Source organism: Montipora capricornis, chromosome 3, assembly GCF_036669925.1.
Source record: "Montipora capricornis isolate CH-2021 chromosome 3, ASM3666992v2, whole genome shotgun sequence".
NCBI lineage: Eukaryota > Metazoa > Cnidaria > Anthozoa > Scleractinia > Acroporidae > Montipora > Montipora capricornis.
The window spans coordinates 17,294,102-17,315,444 of NC_090885.1; the positions used below are offsets into that span (position 1 = coordinate 17,294,102).

The 21,343-nt window shown below is 37.6% G+C and overlaps 1 protein-coding gene and 1 long non-coding RNA gene across 5 annotated transcripts in view; one reads left to right on the top strand and one right to left on the bottom strand.

Moving 5' to 3' along the window:
• Positions 1–14,842, top strand: part of LOC138042461 (uncharacterized) — a 23,645-nt gene extending 8,803 nt beyond the window's left edge. Inside the window, exons 3-4 of the long non-coding RNA XR_011131006.1 lie at positions 13,526–13,570; positions 14,727–14,842. This is a non-coding gene — a long non-coding RNA (uncharacterized lncRNA). The remainder of the gene's footprint in view (positions 1–13,525; positions 13,571–14,726) is intronic.
• Positions 2,004–21,343, bottom strand: part of LOC138042453 (sodium-dependent neutral amino acid transporter B(0)AT3-like) — a 27,848-nt gene continuing 8,508 nt past the window's right edge. For 2 of the 4 annotated variants that reach the window (XM_068888344.1, XM_068888343.1), the window contains exons 3-10: positions 17,406–17,863; positions 14,836–14,946; positions 12,070–12,279; positions 11,399–11,509; positions 8,938–9,136; positions 7,297–7,456; positions 5,565–5,727; positions 2,004–4,824 (exon numbers count right to left, since the gene is read on the bottom strand). In XM_068888344.1, coding sequence (XP_068744445.1) covers positions 4,576–4,824; positions 5,565–5,727; positions 7,297–7,456; positions 8,938–9,136; positions 11,399–11,509; positions 12,070–12,279; positions 14,836–14,946; positions 17,406–17,863 — 1,661 coding nt within the window. In that variant the 3' untranslated portion in view covers positions 2,004–4,575. Of the gene's footprint in view, positions 4,825–5,564; positions 5,728–6,032; positions 6,386–7,296; positions 7,457–8,937; positions 9,137–11,398; positions 11,510–12,069; positions 12,280–14,835; positions 14,947–17,405; positions 17,864–20,038; positions 20,472–21,343 lie in introns of those variants that run through there. The other 2 variants (XM_068888342.1, XM_068888345.1) reach the window with 2 other exon arrangements.

A 21,343-nucleotide genomic window follows, 5' to 3' on the forward strand; every position in this document is an offset into this window, starting at 1 on the left:
ACAATGGCTTTCTTTGTCTTTCATCAGTTTTCCTGCAATTTGATTGGTTATCTTAAACAAGCCTTGAAATCTGATTGGTTGTTTTGTATTAGTGTTTCTTTCTCATTGGGTGGGGAATTTTTGCGATTTAGAGCAAGCAAATAGTGCGATTCGTGAATAAATCGCATTGCTGAGAGCCAATCAGATTGCCAGGATCACCAGTGATATTTAAATGGATGAAATAAAGTAAATTTTTTGGCCAATACTTAAGTGATACGTTTTTAGTCGTGAGGCTTAATAGCAGTAATAAAAGTTATTGGAGGCTTTGGGTTCTTCCAGTAATGGAATATTAAATTCCTCACTAGTGTTATTGACACATTACACTTGCACCCCTTAAGGTGGCTCAAACCAGATTCAAATTACAATCATGATGTGTGGGAATAGACCATTTCCAAGTCTGCCTCCTCTTCAAAGAGTAGTCTAAGAGAGCAAAGTTTTTGTTATGCAAATATGTTTTCATTCATATGTAAAGTAAAACTAATTACCATCACAAAAGCTTCGCACTTAGACTCGCTTTGAAGAGGAGGCTCATATGAACTCGGAAATGGCCTATTTTGCCGACTTCGAACCATTATAAATCCTTTAAATTAAGGTCTGACAATTGTGGATAGCGAGAATACCTCTCAAAAAGCACTTATAGCGATTGAGATTATTGTCGTGAAGTATGAAAATCAGAATCAAGCTATAATGACCATAAACGAAATTTGTAAATTTCATATATAGAGGATATTACACGGTGGCGAGTAGATATGAATTTTATGTTCGAGTGGCAAGAACAATATCTCACGAGTGAGCGAAGCGAACGAGTGAGATATTGTTCTTGCCACTCGAACATAAAATTCATATCTTCGAGCCAACGTGTAATGTTCTTTTTATTATATGGAGACTTTCCGATTTTATTGCGTTTCAAAGCAGTCAAGTTTTACAAATACGGCTGGGCTTTATAAAAAAAGGCGGGAAAAAAAAAAAGGGGGAATCGTGACGTCATTGAACGATACGACACTCACAAAGGTGACATACGGAAAATACGCCACTCGGGTCCCGGATGAAGTGGCGTATGGAATCTACAAAAGGGTTAAGTTCCCAGTGAAACACTCTCCTCCATATAATAAAAACCCTTATAAACAAACTTATGCAAATTCCGGCGAAATTTGAAGCGAAATGAGGACATTTCTAATATTCAATTTTCAGACGTTGTGCCTTGTGCAATGATCTAATTTTCCGTTGAGTGAATGATATTAATAAATTGACTAAAAAATTTTAAAATGTTCGAAATCTGCCCTTCCTGCAGCGAAGTTATAGAGGTTTGAATTTGGCCAAAATCCCATACATTCGTTGTAATTTAAGCCGCGTTTGCTCCCCAACCAAGATGACGTTGGAAACCGTGAAAAGGTGTTTTGCTTAAAAACACGCCCTCAATGTGACGTGTAGGTCACCATGGCGACAAAAGGGCCACCAAAAAACACCTTAACCCCGTTAATACGCTTATATCTCAAAACCGAACTCAGTAATCCCAAATTTTCACTGCTGGAAAGTAACGAGCAGGCTAAGATAAAACTCTCTGCAAAGTTTAAAAACGTCTGAGCAGATTCAGAGCCACCTTAACATGTGGCTACGAATCCGCTTTACCATTACACGAAACAGTTCAAAATAGTAAAGTTTCATGTGTTGAAACTGGTTTGCTAGAGCCTAGACCATCAGGCCGACGCTTATCCCTGGTTACTGGATGGGATGCTAGTCCATCGCAGGGTTACCCCCCGCATTAAATTCGCCGGTATCCATTTATACACCTGGGTGGGGAGAGGCACCGTCAGAGTAAAGTGTTTTGCCCAAGAACACAACACAATGTCCCTGGCCAGGACCCTAACCCGGACCACTCAATCCGGAGTCGAGTGCACTAACCACGAGGGGTAAAAAAATTGTCGACATGTAAAGAACTGTCATGGACAGGACCACTCACTAGATTACTGCTTAAGTAGCTTTATTTCACATAATACAACTACCAGCTGTCTAACGGCAAGATTACAATGAGTCATGTTTATATTTAAAAGAATAATCTTACAATGGCTCTTTTGCATATTAAGAAGGATAAACCCTGATGAACAATATACCGGTACACCTTACTCCAAAATGGCCGCTATTTTAGCATTCTTTTGCTTGCTTTGCAAATTAGCCCTCGTTGCCTCGATCTTAAACTTAAAATTCAAAAGAATATTTAATCTTGGACGAGGTACATTTAACAAGGGCTGATTTGCAAGCAAACAAAAGAATTTTGAAATGGTTGTCAATTTAAATAAGGTGTATTGTTTAAGTTATTTTAAACGCAAGTTGTCATCAGTAGTAACGACATTTACTTCCCTACTGACCAACCCCATCAAATACTAGGAGCCTCACTTTCAAAACAAGGCCAAATGGATTGGAAGATAATGATGAGACTCTTTGATGGAAATGAGACAGAGGAGAAAGTCCTTCAATATAAATGTTAGGGATTCCAAACAATTACCGAGCAATAACAGTTAGGTTATCACAATGTTTTCATCAGTCGAGTGAAAAAGTTGGAATATTTCTGTTAAATACCGTCATTTCTCTGAGTCGGTAATAATTTGGATTTATTTACACTAATTATGCTTTCAGAGCAGAGAAAGAATCTTTCCCATAGAATGAAGTATTGTATTGTATTGAAAGCTGCCGTTTTCAAATTTACAGCTCAGAGACTAGCGAGGTCCTGAAATATTCCTTTTTGACTCTCGTGTCACCCTCCAATATTTTATCACAATGCCTTGGTTTTTCAAGTTTCGCAACATTTGGAAATTTAAGAAAAAAACTGCTTGGATTTGACCAGATGACTTCCATCTACCTTTCACACAGCCTTGTCTTATGTCAGGACCAGTAAGCGCATAGCACAAACACGACTAGATAAGTAAATATTCCTCAACTGTTCAGAGAACGAATGCTTTTTCAATGTACAACTCCACACAAATGATGCGGGAATGGCAACCACGCAATATTCACCTGTACACTTGGTGTTCTCATTCGAGCTTTGAAGCAGTTGCTGGAATATACAAACACACTTACGATTATTTACGATTACATCTTGGTGAAGGTTACCCGACAGAAACACACTATTTAAATTCTGGTATAGTCAAGATAATCATTAATGTGTTCTTTACATAAAATTACGAGGTGACCATTTTGTGATTCAGATAAAGGAAGTGCCAAATAAACAAAAAGACGGAAAAGGCAATAGGATAAGACGCAAAAGTATTCTGTCTTCGCATCCTGTTGAATACATACATGTAGCAAGGTAATGAGAATGAAAAGAATCATTCCAGATTGGAAATCATCTTCACAAAACTATTAACAGAACAAAAAAGGGATGGAATGGGAGAATTCTGAGGCAAGATCAAAATGAATGGAAAATTCTACAACTGGCCTGCAATTGAAAGAATTTGCTCCATGCTTATTACCGATTATTAACCAAGGAAGACTTCATCTAACCAGCGTTTTAACATGACTTCCAATTTGTGACCTTCGAAATTTTTTTTTTAAATTTTTTTTTATTTTAAATTGCTAAAGAAAATTTGAGAGGTTACTTGTTAAGGGCACTTACACCTCAAGAGGCTTTTTTCCCATTCTCATTAATTGCAATCCTACATCCTGATTTATCATTGTTTTTCCTGTTTTTGTTTTGCTATTATTGTTGCTTAAAAGAGAACAGAGAAGCTCTAAAAATCATGGTAAAATAATATAATAATACAAAGGCTTTCAAAGACAAGTTTTGACATCTTTTTGAACACTAATTATCTGATGATAAGAAAGATTAACCATTAATTTTGTGTCCTTCCTTGTACTATTTAAAGTTCGGCTAAAATACCAACCGGTGCAATTCTTCTCCAACGCTACCTAAGGACGGCTGACTGACGAAGACTAACGTTTATAGTCATTTAGTCATTTAGTCGTTTTCCCGTGTGAGGTCAAATACATGTATGCAAAGGCCCTTGGTCATCTTTTTGAACACTTCACTCATCTTATGATATGAATGGCTTTGAAACAAGATTTGGGGTTCTTTTAAAACCATATTAAAATTATACTTGCAAAGCCTTTATCAGACACGTTTCTACAACTTTATAAATGCCGTAATTATTTTTTCATGATAAGAATGGTTTTTGATTGGGTTCTTCAACCTTTTTCAGTTTTTTCTTTCAAATTATGATGGTAATAGTTTGTTTTACATCGACTAACAAGACCAGTAATGATGATGATTGTTTTCACTATATACCCTTCTTCTTACTGTCTGCAACAATTTCAAAAGCAGTGATGAATGAGCATTATACATGTACTCAGACTGCAAGTTATTTCAGGGCTCGCATCCTTGTATTATATTAATATGACTTCAAAAAAAAGAGATGCAAACATGTAATAAACCACCACCGAATTACATCATGTACTATTTATATACAGCTATATCTTCATAAAATGGCATGACGTCATTTTTTTAACCAAGATAAAAGGTTACTGTTGAAGCTCATCACGAGATTAGTCTATGTCATCACGGGTCCCAGCCAGCGGCACTTCCATGGGTGGCAGCGGGACATGTGACAGTGATGGTGTCACTGACCCCGGTGCAACAATACCATCAGTGGGTTTTGATGCTGCCTTCTTGTACTTCAAGATGCCAAAATAGCGCAAAAAGGCCACAACAGGAACACACAGCACCGAAAGAGCGATGAGCAAAACAATGACTGCATATCCCCAACCAGGATAATTGGTATCCACAGTTTTGGACTAAAAATAAAGCAAGGGATGCATCATTCAGACTGATACTTTGTTAACGTTTTCACATGTAGTAATCGCAGCTTACTTATACAAGCTGTGCTCTATTTGGGAAAGTCAAAATACATTCATAACTTCTTACTAACCGAGCTAGCTCGAGCCGTACTGGGGAATACTGGCCCAAGGGCCAATATTCCACAGTACGGCTCGAGCTAGCTTGGTTAGAAAATAGTTTATTATATGGCTTTTTAATTACCTTTTGCTTCGTTTTTGCAAGCCCGTAATCGGCCCGTGGGCATTACGGGAGAATAATGCCCTACAATTCAGTCACAATTAGCCAATCAGAGCGCGCGTTATATCGGCTACAAACACAAGCCATATAATAAAGAACAATAATATTTATTATCAAACTTGTAATGCAAACTGCAAAAGTGTGACATATGTGGTGCAACAACCATGATTGGTTCTGCAACTGTACAAATAACCTAACAGTACAAAACAGCTAAAGTACAATATTGGAGAAAAGATATCTTAAATAATGGAGGCCATATAAAATATTCTTTGGTTTTAATGCTAATGAGCCTTTCCAGCCTTGTTACGACGAGCAAATTTCAAAAGAATATTTGCTTCAAAACGAGATTTAAGGTCAGGTCTTGAGCTTTAATCTTTTGTACAAAGACACAGTAAAACAATTTTAGGCAGTTTTGTAACAGCTAGGCTTGATGTGTCAACAATGAAACAGAAAAACTCACATTGACTTTATCCCAAGCAGTATACTGCATTGGGTTGATGGCAAGATTGATGATACTGGCTATGAAGATGATGACGATGAGCCCTGGAGAGACGTAACGCCAGCAAATCTTCCAATAAAGGTGTGGTCGAAAGCCAAGCATGTACTGAATGTCGTCTTCAAATCTGTGAAACAATGCGTAACACAAAAATTACTGATCCACCCACTTTTTACCTGACTTATATGAAGTATGAAAAAAAAAAAAATTTTTTTTTTTTTGAAGTAGCAGAATCCTAACTAGGTACTGCAATAATGGCACTTAATTGTTTCCAGCAGGAAGAAACAAGTGAAAGAGCACATTGTAAGCAAATTTGCTCACCCTGATTTCATCATTCATATTATATTGCAGACCGTGACTCAAATTTTATTTGCACACTTACATTTTGAAATGCTTCAAACAATGAAATAATAACACATACACACAGTCATTCTTTTCTGCATCCAGTTTTAATGAGACATGTAAATTTCACGATAGCAGTAAATTTCACTGCCCACATGCCTACATGTATATTTTTATTCATGCTAGGCTAGTATAAAAAGCCTGAAAAAGACAGTTGCAGTGTCAACATCTACATCTCCATCTCCATCTCCATCTATATTATTCCAGCACTCAGCAAAGTCCCTTTTTGACTTTATGGCTGTTTCTGCTTAGGTGGCCTAATACACCACACTGGCCTTTTCAGAGACATCACCACCAAGCTGGGCACTTCTGCTGGAGAGAACAGGACAGCCACAACACCAGGGACTTCATCCCCTACTTTTCTCGAATAGTGTGTGGGTGAACTGATGAACACACAAGATATTTTTGTGAGACGAGGCCTACCGTTTATGGTCGCTGTCCAAGAAGACTTGAAAGTCTCACCATTAGGTGATGAAATTACAAAGGCAGGACTTTCTCCTCAGTTATTTTAAGATCCTGAGTTTTGATCCGGCCGGGGTTTGAACTCGCAACCTCACCCTTGACAGCCCGACGCTCAACCAACTGAACCACCCGTGCACAGTCAACAAAACAAGAAAACAAGATTGGAAAGCATCCCATTCTACGACGTTATATCTGGGACCTCAATCTTAATTTGGATACAGTCCGCAACTATTTGAGAACTGTCTTTCCCTGTTTGTGTTGAAAGTGCTTCAGAATTTCAAATTTTTGACGATTTGCTGAGTCCCTTCTTCTCTCCTCCCTTCCTTCACCCATTGACTCCTGTGGGTTCCCCATTGATGAGTAAAATCGTCTGGTATTAGACAGAGTAAAATACTAAGTATGGCTGGTTTAGGCCAGTTTACAGGTGAAAGGGTTAAGCCTCCCTCACAACCAGCCCAATTGCAACAGAAGGGGCTGCTACAATAAGTTGCAAAAATAGTGGAGACACTTCACCTTCTTGGGGCTGAATTAATTTCCCTATTATCGCTCACACTGCAGCCCCCCCCCCCCCCCCCCCTTATCAGCGTTGCTAGCAAGACAAAAAAATGTTGGGAACTTAAGCAGTCAACATTGAAAGGGGGAGAGGGGAGAGGAAGTGGGAAAGGTTTAAATTCTAGATACGCCGGGTATTGGAAGTTAGAAAAGGTGTTTTTTAATGAGTGTCACAACAATTTTGCAACTTGTTGTAGCAGTTAAGCTCCCTGAATCTCCCTGCTTTCATTAAGCATAAATTAAAGCAATTCAAACAAAAGTGAGGAACAAAGCTACTCGCCTTTCAGTTGTATAGATGTAACTCACACCAACAAGTTCACAGAATCCAATAAACAACAATGGTAAGGTAGCACAATAGTTGTCAAACATCTGCAGCCAGTATTGTCCAGAATGCTGCGTGAAGATTAGTCCAAGGAAGTAACAGAAAGCACAGATCATGGCTGCAAATGGAAAATCAGCACGAAATCAACATTTGAACACAATCATCTTTAGAAATGAAAACCCACATTACAATGGCCCTAGCTGTTAAAGACTGGGGGATGGGGGCCCCCGGGTTCTAAGTGTCTCCAATATAAACTTGAGACTCTTTCATATTGCATTTTTTAGGAATCAGCACATTGCAGTGTAGGTAGGCATCAAAAATGTTGAGACACTCTTATCCTTTAGGGTCTATTTCAGGCTTGAAGTGAAAATGACCCCCTCCCCCTCACCCCTGGGATAATGTTGTGTTATTTTCTGTTTCCTATGAGGCTTGTCAACAGTGGTACAACATTGATTGGGGGGGGGGGGGGAAAGAGGGAGGGGTATCCCGGTAAAGTACTTTTTGGACTATTTTTCTTTGAAAACAGTGAAAGTGTTGTTGTTGGCAAACTGTCTCAACTAAATTTTGTCGCCGCGTGTAGGTACTGGTACAGTGTACCCATTAAGTAAGGACAATAACCTAAATTAAAAAGACTAACTATATACCGTACACTACAATGTATCTTCAACAAAATTTGATACATTAATACAAGGATAGAGGAATGTAAAATGTTACAAACAATAATTGATTAGTAAAAAGCATTTTTACAGAAAACTACGATGCATATAATTTATTTAAACAAGAGTTTGGATTATTGATTCCGAAATCAAGGGTCATCGTCACGCATACATGTATAATACAATAAATTTTATTATAATAATTATCTCCTGGGGAACTTTGCTCAAAATAACAAATCAGAGAAAGTCAGAGGGGAACTTAAAGGTCATCCCACATTACTGCCACATACAAAGCTGATATACATGTACAAGATCACATATCACGTGACAGGAGAGAATTTTCAAAAACTCTTACTTAGCGGCTTTGAGTTGTTTGCATAAACAAGCATACTTTAACTTGAGACTAAATCAGGTCAAACTCTGAATCTCCAGGAATTTGAAAAGAATACTAAGGACTTAAAGACATCTGTAAAATTAATAGGAAATGACCATTTTTCATTATCACAGTTCTACTACATTGTACTAACAGTAGGTCTCAGCTTTAATATTGCATGTAGTCATAAGAATATTACTTTTATCTTGTCAATACTTTTTTCTTTCTTCGTACACTGTATTTAAAATCTTTTTGACTATCAATGTAGCAATAGGATTTTTACTTATTTTGTTCTTGATATTAATTATTATTTTTACGTTTGTTACATACATGTCACGCATGCGCAGTTGAATAAAGGGTCCAGACCTCGTGGTCTGTTTTTGAGGTTATTCAACGTGGCGTCAAGTGTGGTTGTTTACCTAGTCGCGAACTAGCGTTCAACTCTCTACTTCGGAATACAACAACGTTGATCTGTTTCTAATAATGCATAATGAGGTCCACAAGTTCCAGTCTGTGACTGTGGTTTGTTGAAACGCATTAAAAAAACATTATTTTAAAAATGATACATACCAGTCATGATCTCTTTCCTAAAAGGTACAATCTTTAGGTCATAGAAGGGGGTGATAACCCCCTCCAGCGTCCCAAACATGCTGCCCAGACCAAGAGTCAACAACATGCAGAAAAACAGCACAGACCAGATAGGCGAAGCTGGCATCTTCACAATAGCCTCAGTGAATGCAATAAATGTCAGACCAGGACCTGAGGCAGACTAAAAAACAAACGGATAGCAAATGCAAAATAGTAATTAATGTCATGCATGTGATGGTGAGCTAATCAAACATATACAAAAATAACAATATTTTTAAATTCACTTGCAGGGGCACCCAACAACCCATTTTTTCAAAATTCATTAAAAAAACTGTGTATCATGGCCATAAAATTAACCAAAAATTAGCCTTTGCAGAGCAATTTCTCTACCTGCTGGGAATTTTTAAACTGTTCTGTACTCCAGGCAGAAACAGACCAGAAATTCTGTTTGCCTGCAGGGCCGGGCAGAAGTTTCCTAGCTAGTAAGCAAAATAACAACATCTAAATGCTTTGTACGCCAAAATGGGTGTGGCAATAGGCCTCAGATTTACTCTTCAGTGAGGGAATGGCTGAAGCAAAGGGTACTACATTAACTACAAATAGCCCTCAGAAGAAAAGCATTTCTCCCAGGAGAGGTAAGCAGATTGAACACAATTTGCCAGCACAACAAAAATCTTTTTCCCAACAACTAACCCATTTCAAAATACATGTACATGTACTTCTTTTCCTAGCCAACAGATACACGTCTGCCCGAAATTTATGTTCCATGAATCGGGCAGCATTTGCTTGGAAGTTCAACTTTGAAAAATGATTTTTTTCAAAATACTTCTAAATTATTATTATTATTACTTGTCCCAAATCACAGCAATATCGTGCTGGAAGTTCTGGCACAAGCTGCCTCATGCAGCAATCCAAAACTTGTCTCAGGATCCGGTCAGCACGGTCTTCTGCATTGTGTGGGTCTGAAGCCCAACATGGATATCCTCTAGGTATTATTATTATTATTATTATTATTATTATTATCATCATGCCAGAGGTTTCTGGGAAAGGCAAAGGTCAGCGTTCTTTGATGTACGGGTATGCTACCCCAACGCTGATTCTTATAGAGACCTGGACCTCAAGCAGATATACAAGCAGCACGAGAACGACAAGAAGAGATTGTATACGCGAAGAGTGATGGACGTGGAACAGGCAACATTTACACCATTAGTATTTACAACAACAGGTGGCATGGGAGAAGAGTGCAAGAGATACCATAACAGGTTGGCAGAGCTAGTCGCAGCGAAGAAAGGAGAGAACTATGCCACCACCGTCTCTTGGATACGCTCTAAAGTCTCTTTTGCCATCCTTAGGTCGGCTCTACTCTGTCTTAGAGGGTCAAGAACAGCTAAAAGAACAATTAGAAGTAATGTTCAAGAAGCGGACTTTGAATTAGATAGATGCCTTGCGAAAATCTAGGTTCTATAACTTTTATATATACATTTTTATTATTACTGGGAATAGTTTTTTTAGATTTGTGATTGTTTTATATACTTATAGATATATTTTTAAACAGTTTTATTCGAATTAAAAATAAAGTTATTTATATTAATACTAATAATAACAATAACATGTGCATATATATATATATATTTTTTGTTTTTGTTTGCTTGTGTAAATGAAGAATGAACTTAAACTGTTTTTTTTATAATTAGAACAGAATATATATCTTTTTTATATTGTTAATAATTTCTGTGTTAACTGACTGATTTTCAATAAAGGTTTTTCATTATTATTATTATTATTATTATTATTATTATTATTATTATTATTATTATTATTATTATTATTATTAGTATTCCATGGAGTCGGGTACTCCATGTTTTGTCCTCAACCACATGCTCCTGTGTTAAATAATGGGGTGTTTCAGTTAAGAGATAAAGAGAACTTTCAATTCAGTAGTCACAATAACAATTATAATAAGCCATTATAATGCCACTTTATTCCTTGATCATGCATGTAGGCATTAATGGAAGGGAGATAGCAACGATATTAAGAATTATGATAATTATTATAACCCATTGACCCCTGGGAGTGAGACTTAACAGATTTTCCTCTGTCTGACGCCAGACGATTGTACTCCTCAACTGGCGAGCATCCTAGGGTTGAGGTGGCAATGATGAAGTAACTTAACAACAATAATTTTGTGAATAATAAGATGGGGCCTAAATAACTACATATTAAATGTTTGGTAAACAGAAAATGCATTTTTTTGCCTGCCAATAATATCAAAAAAGTTCTCAAACAAAAAAAAACCTCACATACTACAAATTTACATGCTTTTACAACAGACAGATGCTAGGCCAAAGGCACTGACGAATGAAAATCATATTTAGTGAACTAAACATCACTGTACACTGTAGTCCAGAAAGTTTCCAGTTTGCAGGACAATGATTATATTTACCTTTGATAGCCAGTATTCCAAATCTTTACAATGAAGTGCAACCAAGTCAGTGCCATTTGTGTCATTTTTGTGGCCCCACATATCTTGACAATCTGCCAATGCATGAGTGGCCTTGAATATTAAAAACAAAAAAACACACAAAACAAGTGAACCAAGCTGCAATATTATTGAACCGGAAAGAGAAAAATTTACATTCACTTAATGAGAACAAAATTAATATTAGTAACTAAAGATATTCTATTGTTTGGTCATCAAAGTGCAAGAGAAACCGGCGCTTGAGGTCAAGCAGGCTCTGCGATAGAACTTATGGCCAGCTAAATGGTTCAATATAAAATTACATGTATATTCGGATCAGTCGTATACAGTACATGTACCTGAGGCCTGTTTTAAAGGTCGCATTTTACATGTGCCGAATCTAAAGCAAATGAGAAAAATATATTGTTTTTGCTCATTTGCATTAGATTCAACACATGTAAAATGCGATGTTTAAAACGGGCCTAAGAGATACCATAAACTTTCTTAGAACACAGAGGAAGCTGAGAAGATCTCTCATCTTCTTAAGACCACCAAATATTCTTTGTACTTTCATTTATTTATTTATTAAGTGCTTTCCAGAAGCTTTCCAGGAATTGTGTCAAGTAGATCCTTGAAATGAAGTAGTCAAAACAAACCTTAAAGCCAAGAATGCTGAATATGACGATACTGGCAAAGACAGACGTCCCGCAGTTAATCAGGGAGACCATGATGGCATCACGGTGACAGTTATTATGCACAGGGTTGTAACTTGACATGGCAATAAGTCCTCCAAAGGCAACACTTAATGAAAAGAAAATCTGAGTGGCTGCTTCCAACCAGACTTGGGGATTTGCCAGCTTGGAAAACTGCAAAACACCGATTGTTAGCAAATATAGGAATTCAATCATATTATAGTTATCACAGTGTGGATAACTTAAAGAGAGAGTAATAATGTCAGAACACCCTCAGAGTTTACATCAAATTCTCAACAATACATTTAGGGCCAGCTAGGTCATAAATATTATTCATTTTATCCAATCCTTATACATTTAGGCCCTTACATTGCCAAAAAAGTGTCACAAAGGCCATCCAGCCTCAGAGTTTACATGTACATCAATGGTCAAAACTCCAAAATAATTCTCCAAAACAATGTGCAAGTGTTTGGAAAGTGAAAGAAATTAACTAGTTGTTCATGATGAATCATGTTAATCAAGTTTTAAAAAATGTACCAGTTATTGTCACAAATTAAACACCACAAATTACTGTATATCAATGCCACCCTGCCAGCAGAGCCTTTCTTCACTCGACGAGAAAGAAAGGACTTCTGCAGAAATTGCGTTATCTTTATTGAGTATGCTCAATCTGTTGCTTGGTGACAGTTTCAAACCCTGCAGCTGAGGCCAAGTCTTGATTGCACGCCTAGACGCAATATTGACTCATTCACTCATGTCGAGAAATGCCCCACTGTCCTAATAAGATTCACAGCCAATTTTGGCATCCAACATGAAGTCTTACTTAAATTTTAGCCTTTGCTACTTACAAAATTGATGTATTTCCAACAATAAGGTAAAGGAAAAGGTTAGCGTTATTTTTAGTGTTCTGTCACGCGTGTCACGCGTCTAGCGTTACTGCTTAGTTTAGCATTGTACTTCATCGGGAGGTATTGTGTTGATTTTCCATGCGATTGTCGGGACTGTAATTGTTGTGTTCACCGGTGAAAACCCTAATTCTCGTTTCACCGCGAAAATTTTATTATTATTATTATTTTTTTTACATTACTGGCATTACAAATTACCAATAAAAGACTGATAACAAATTACTTATAACAGACACAATACATAAGCGATCAAATTACTAATAACAAACACAATACATAGTGTTTCCTTTTTCTTTTACGTACACAATACTTAATCACATTACAATCCCACTAATCAAATTACAATCACTTCCTAAACCATGACACAATATGATTCCTACAAGAAAGAAATATTATATATTAAGCAACAAATTACAGTCAATTGTCCATTTACGTTTAAATTTATCTAGTAAGGAATTATTTTTAATATTAACCCATTTTTCAATTTCAAACTTATTTTTAATCTTATGCTTTAGGCCAATTATTTCTGGTAGCATGCTTGTCCTTCTGCAGTCCCACAGGTATAACTTAGCTAGCTTAGCTATTATGACACCTTTTAAAGTAAGGGAAACAGGTTCTTTTGAGATAGAATGAAAATAAAGTTCAAACTCTTTCCAAAAAGTGTGCGAGTATAAACAGTCGAAAAAGAAGTTTCACCGCGAAAATTTACTTTGAATAAATCTGGTTACACTGACCAATGAAGGATTTATCTTTCGTTTGTTACGGAGAACAAGCTTATGGATCAGGGTCCGAAAGATCAGAACATTTAGCTTAGGGTAAACACAGCTGTTTATCCTTACTCGCAGAGCAGCATTTGGGGGACACACTTGGGGTTGAGGAGTGCTTTCAATGTTCACACTAGCTGACCACTTTGTTCATAAAACTAGGAATTTTACATATTGAGAGAATATACACTGTATAGTCGATTCTATAAACTTCAAATAGGAAAATTGATGTATCTACATACATGCATATAAATTTGGCATCCTTCCAGTGATAGCTTTCATGATGTGCTAGTAGTGACATGCCAAATGCATTCTTATGAAACTAGAAGTTCAGAGTTTTGTCATTTGCCCCGTTGCAGGACTAATATAAGAAAATCCTCTATCATTCTGTTTCCAAGGTCCTAAATTCTTCAACTCTCTAGGTTTTGAAATTCAAAATGTAACAACTATCACCACCTTTTCCCCTAAATTAAAAGCATTCCTCTCATTATAATCTTTTAATTTTTTTCCCTATTTTCTTGCTTTTTTTAGCATAATTTATATTTAATACAATTATCCAGTTTTTTTTTCAACGTTCCATACACTGTTAAGTACACTCTGCCTATAATCTGACATGTACCGGAGGGTATATTTCTGTTAGTAGTTTCGTATATTAATTAATTAGAATATATAATTGAGGGAGCCATACTCTCTTACAAGCCCTTTGGGCTTCCTCGCCATTAGCTTTTCAAATAATTCAAATACTATGCTCTGTACTGAGGCAAACAATAAACCTGAACTTGAACTTGACACTTTGTGCAATAAGTTGTCTGTATTCTGAGACATGAGTGATGTTTAAGTTGGAAAGAAAGAGCAAGCAGACACTTTGTGAACTTATTGAAACCCATGTTCATGTTATTAAGGGCAATTCTGAACATAATATATAAAATGTATCTGATATTTTTGCCACTAGATTCTCCTATGTGCACTTTGAACAACTGGAGCCAGATCAGCGAAATATCCCATGTACCTTTCCTTGAAGAGCTCCAAAAGAATGCAACCATGCATGAATAGACACTTACTTGAGGTTTAAACATGTAAGCAACTCCTGCTCCTGCACCCTCAAGGCTCACTCCACGACCAAAGAAGATTGTCAGCACAATATAGGGAAAGGTAGCCGTGAAGTAGACAGCCTGAAATTGAAAAATGTACAATTATTATAGATGTTTATATTGAGAAAAAATATATAATTATTGCAAAAATGAAGCACAACAATATTATTAATTTTTGTTACATGACTAGCTCCGTAAGTGGGCAAGATGAACCACATCTCACGCTGTGATTAGCTACCTGAGTGAGCAAGATGGAGCCATCTTGCACACTCAGATCTCCTACAAGATCAAAGATCATTTTGTGGTGTTTTATCACATATAATACATCCTATATTGACCAAGCTTGTTCCATCAAGATGGCTGGATATTGGCCTCGTTCTTTTTTTGCCTTTTTATGGACCGAGACAAAACAAGCAAAAACAGAACTTGGCCAATATCAGCCATCTTGACCTACATGTAACGCTTGGTCAATAACCCATATAAACTCAGAGGAGAGTAATAATAATAACCACATCAAAAAGGACACCTTTTTGGGAAGATGTCTGAAGCAAACAGTATAAAAACCAAAATTACAACTGCAATAATACATGTACAGTGCAAATTCCAAAAAATTTAACTTGAGAAAAATACAGTAACACTGGCATACTTTAGTTTAAGAAAAAGAATTCTATACCTGCCAACTTTTTCTGAGATATAGGCGTGAGATTTTTATCCTGGGAGTGCTGGGATTTTTGAAGACGACACAATCATTTCCGAAGATTTCCGAAGACGTCCGAAGTCTTCCGAAGAAGTCCGAAGTCTTCCGAAGTCTGTCGAAGACGTATAAACGCGAGCTCGCTCCCAGTGCTTTTCACTTCAAAAATCAGAGATCGCGACGAAGGTATTGTCATTTATCTATTTTACACATGGTTTTCGTTCCTTACATGGGTCTGAGTTAACATATTTTTGGAAATTGTGTCAAGAAAGACGGCAACAACTCACATTTTCCAATCAGGCGTGAGAAATTGGCCCGCAAGCGTGATCCGGCGTGAGATCGAAGTTTTCAACCCGCAGGCGTGAGAGTTGGCAGGTATAGAATTCTGGAATTCAATCTGAGACTGATGGTTCACATTTAAGCATAAAAATCTATTATCTTGCACATTGATTTTCTCAGTGTGTTTTCGAAATTCCAAGATTATGTAGGGCAACCCTACAACTCCATCTTTTCCTGATTTTTACCTCTAAAAGGGAAACACTGTTTAAATGTAGAAGCGATGCTTTATTGCATTTGACAAAGAAGAACGTCCGTCATGATCATGCCAGACCCACAGTACATGTCCCTTGGGTATCAGCATTTGGACACCATAATGGACTGGAGGGCTGGCACAAATGGCCTTGACCTCATGTTATCTGGCCTTCTGACAGGGTGTGGGAAAAAATTTAAAATTGTGCGCTATTTTGGAGGCCAATTGTGCGGGTAAATTATTCTTTGGAACAAGGAAAATCTCGAGTTATTGTGGAAGTGAAAGACGTAAAACCATCGACCAAGAAGAAGAAAAAACTGAAACCGAATTCACACACGAGGAAGAATCGCGAGAAGAAAATGATGCTCAATTTCCAAATTCGAAACCTCGCAATTTTTAGACAACATGGTTAAATAATCACAAGTCGTTACGGTACGAAAACAACAGGATCTTTTGTCACTTTTGTGGCTGGCGAGAAAGAAAAACCCTTTTGGGGGCGACAAGGGCTGCCCCAACTGTTGCCTTAATGTGTCCCTTTGCAAGGGCCACAGAGGGACAAATTGTCTCCTAAGGCAATACAGCTGGCTCAAACCCTGCTTATATCCCACAAATCTGATATTACATTATATCACATGAATTAAGTATTCCCTAATAATAATTGTCTTTTAATAAAAATGATAATTAACAACTATTCACCAAAGTGGAGGTGGCTAGCAGTGGATATTTACCGAGCAGCGAGGCTATGCCGCGAAGCTATGCCACTGACACTGAGGTGAATAGTTGTTTTAGTATATACTAAAACAGTGAGATAATATACAGCACAAAAAATTAATTTGGATGTTTTCTTCACTTGTCACGGATGCAAATCGGGACGCCATTTTTTCCCCAGTTACTCGGAGGTAAATAGCACAGGATATTCAGATTTTGACGAGCCAATCAGCACGCGAGTTCAACACTATCCACTGTTTTAGTAAATACTAATAATAATTATTATTATTAGCAACAAGATAACAATCAAAATACAATGCTTATAGTTTGATACCTTCATTGCTGAACAATAACACTAGGATAGGGTACAAAACGGTTCTCCCCAAAATACAACTACTTTCAAATGCCTCATCTATGACAACTCACTAATTCTTGATTTCTGCTTAGTTAGATTTGCTATATACTGAGAATACTTGTTTTGACCATAAACAGTCTTAAAGTAAAATGTTTTACCAATTTAAAATAAAAATTACTTGGCCTGCAAGCTTTGTAAAGCACCAGGTTGGTGAAACTTTATTTAAACAACATGCTCACTCAGGTTTGACCTACCTTTCCAGCCGATTGGACACCTCTCATCATACACAGGAACACCACAGCCCAGGCCACCAACAAGACCAACACAAGATGCCAAACAAGTCCACCGCTCTGTTCAATAGATGATGAGGCATTAAGAGCTTTGTTGTACCAATAGTATTGCGTGCGGCCAGCTTCTTTACACTCTTCCAATAAAGTACCATTGGACGTCATGGGGCAGGAAGAATAAGGTAGAGGATCTTGGAACGATGCAAACAGATAATAGAAACACCATGCAATGATCATGTTGTAATACATCCCCACCAGCAGGCATACCACAACACAAGCATAGCCCAAACCACCAAGGTAAGGGTGTATAGCATTCCATACTCCCACAGATCCTTGTCGCAGACTCTGGCCAATTGCAAGTTCCAGAAAGAACAACGGGATGCCCAGAAGAAACAAGCTCAAAAAGTATGGAATCAAAAATGCACCTGTGAAGAGCAATCAATAAAGTTACATTATAGACAACTTCAAGGGAGTAAAGTTAAATTATAGTGAAAAATATTCTGTGAGTAGTGTTAGTGTAATGACCACTGTGGAACTGTTTGATTTCCAGATTCAACATCATAATATTGTATTATGTAGGTTGGTTGTTGGTTCTCTACTCTAAGTAAGATGTTTCCCTCCTGGTACATGTGCATGTATTCTGGTTCTCATGTGCTTTGATTTAATTTACAGTCTTCACAATAACTTTTAGTAGAGCACCTATACTTGGGGGTGCAGGGATCGATGGCACAGTGGTGAGAGCACTCGCCTCCCATCAATGTGGAGTCATATGTGGGTTGAGTTTGTTGGTTCTCTATTCTGAACCGAGAGGTTTTCTACGGGTACTCTGGGTTTTTTTTTTTTTTTGATTTGCGTTAACTTGTTAATTTCAATTTACATTGTCCCCGATTAGTGCTCTATGGCGCTAGAAGATTAGACCCTTAAATAAAGTTCCTTTCCTTTCCTTTCCATAAGTTTGAGACTGTCGTAACACTAAAATTATATTATTATGCTCCAGTCAAACTGGACATTACTAAACCACAAAACAGCAAAATCAAGCACCAAAACAGTCTGAAACAAGACTTTAATTTGTATTCAGATTGCGCATCGAGGGACTTACAACTGGAGACTGAGACTACCCCACAAAATTCTCAACAGAACAAACATTTGCTGAATTTGCTTCCTTGCAAGTTTCGGTGATCAAGTAAAAAAAAAGTAGAAAAGAATAGCTAAATTCTGTGTTTTGGTGTTTCACTTCGCTTCGTCAAACTTAGATTTCAGCATTACTTCCAGGGACCTCAGAGGCTGTTTTCAGTTGTTTGAATCCCCCCACTCCCAACTCTGATTGTTTAGGTGTCGCCGAACATCTAGTTCCCATTTTTCAAAAGGGAAAAAGTAATTTTCCCCAAATCAAAACCAACACATTGTCATACCACAAAAAAACACTGCCATAAAATGTTCCCTGTGGTCTTTTACAAAAAATATGCTTCATTTATTGGAATGTTTTCATTAAAACCTAGCACGTCACATTAGACAAGAGTCAAGACTAGTCACCTCAGGCAATATTTAACCTTGTGTTGTAAAGCAGGACGTTTTTCGCGCTCTTTTGCAGCCATTTTTTTCTAACATTTCAGCATCACTAAACGATTCCTCATTCCTTCAGCACCAAGAAGCATATAGTTCACAAATGAATCGCTTCAGATCATTTTACTTAAATTATCAGATCAACTGGTAAAAACTTTGAATGAACCAAGTGTAGAAGTAACGCAAAAACCATGCGTGACCGAGCGAGTTTCATACATGTGCGATCCCGGCGCACAAATTAAACACGAGAAAGGATCGAGAAAGATTGCTTATCGCACCGTCATTCATTATTGACACAATCAGCAAGGTACTTGGGCAGGATGAAAAGTAAACACAGAAACTAGAAAAAGCGTCAAAGATGAGACACAAAATTATCAAGGATAGCAAAGCTTGAAACCACTTGAAACACTGTTGAAACGAGAGAAGATGTGACATGAAGTCTGATACTATGAAAACTTTTCACTTGTCAAGATATTGAACACGATAACAAATTTATCATTCAATCAGAAAATTAACCTTTGCCAAAATAAACGCGAAAATCGTACGAAAAAAGGTCATAAAAAAACTTACGTATAGCTTTCAGTGCGTGTTGAGTAAACGCGTCTACATAAATAAACCTAAGCTTAGATTTCATTTCTTTTTCTTGTCTTCGATTAAAAGCTGAAGAAAGGAAAAGCAGAAGGCTCGCGTTGAAGGGATAAGCTCGAACTCAGATCATTTCAAAACGAAAATGACCTCGAGTTCACATGGATCATGAACCGGAACGTTCTTCCATGGTTTCGAAGGCGTCGGCGAAAATAGGACCATGACAGTAAAGCTTAAGATGAAGATTTAACCCTCTTGGTTAAAAACAATCGCCAACTTGGAGAAAGCAAGCAAAACTTCGGGAAAATTGTACCACATTCCAAGAAGAGGAATACGTCACGACACGATAAAATGTTACTGGGATTTCCAAAATTTAACTCAATCACCTCGAAGTTGCCGGTTGGCCCCATTATAATTGGTCTGAACCCAGAATACATTAAAATGCAAAATACCTCCTCCGTTTTTCTGGCAAAGGTAAGGAAATCTCCAAACATTTCCAAGACCCACGGCGAAACCAACAGTGGCCAAAATAAACTCGATCTTGTTGCCCCATCCTCCACGATCTTCATCCACAATCTCCACTTTTTCGGGGTCCTTTACAGCTTCTGCGGGTTTTTGCTCTACAGCGGAGCTTTCTTTCTTTGGAGGGGATATTGCTACATTCAAAATACCATCTTTCATAGATACCGAAGTCATAGTTGCAAAGGAGCCAAACCCACGGCGATTGCTTCGCGCGTGGACCAAATGAAAACAAACACCGACTTGGTGCACACGTGAAATGATCAAATTTCAATTTGCCATTTGGATGACTTATATCTTTGATGTTATGACAGAAGGACGGTTCGTTTAGTTATTTAAGAAACTATTTCCGGGACCTCGTGTCAATTCTTCAAATGCAAAAACTGACTTCAACAACTGCTAGTACGACACACGGAATTCGGAGCCGGAGCTGAATGAATGAATGAAAGGACGACAAACCACACAAGGCGACATAATTGACAGCTGTCCTTCATTCAGGGGCTACACAGGCATTTATCGAGACTCGACTCTCATCGCATATGATCTTTTACACAGATTGAATGTGTAACTCATAATGAACTCAACAAACTATTACTTCAGGTTGCCGAATACGGAGACCCACAAACGACCTTTGATCACCGGGAGGCAACATGATACGTCAGCACACAAGAGATCCCGCCACAGTGAAACTGACTCAAAAAGAGCGTTACGTAAAATTACGGACCCCGAATTACGGTTCTCTATGAGTCTCCAAAAGTTAAAAAACAAACGAAGGAAGTCTGGTTGCTTTGTTGTGTTCGTTGAAGATAATTGCACAAAACCCTGTCCTTTTTTTCAAGTCCTATATAAACGCTTTGAGATAAGAATAATTTTGTCCGATTTATAAACATTTTCCACTTGTTGGCAAGTTCTAGGATATTAAAATTAATTATAGCTAGTTGGCCTTTCCCACTCAAAATCCGACCTGGAAAGGAGAGGCAGTTTTCTTGAGAACTACCTTTTATTCCGCTCAGTATCTCTGATGTGCTCGAGAAAAATTCCGAGTTTTTATTTTCTGAACCCACTTGTCTTTGACTTCTGCTTTCCTTGAGCATAAAATTAGAATATCAAGGCTTCTTCAAACCTGGGAACAACTGGGAAACATGATACATATAGAACCGGCTCTCTGAGGACGCCGTTACCACGGAGATTTTGACAAGACAGTCACAGCATCTGGTCACGTGGCATTGATTATACTG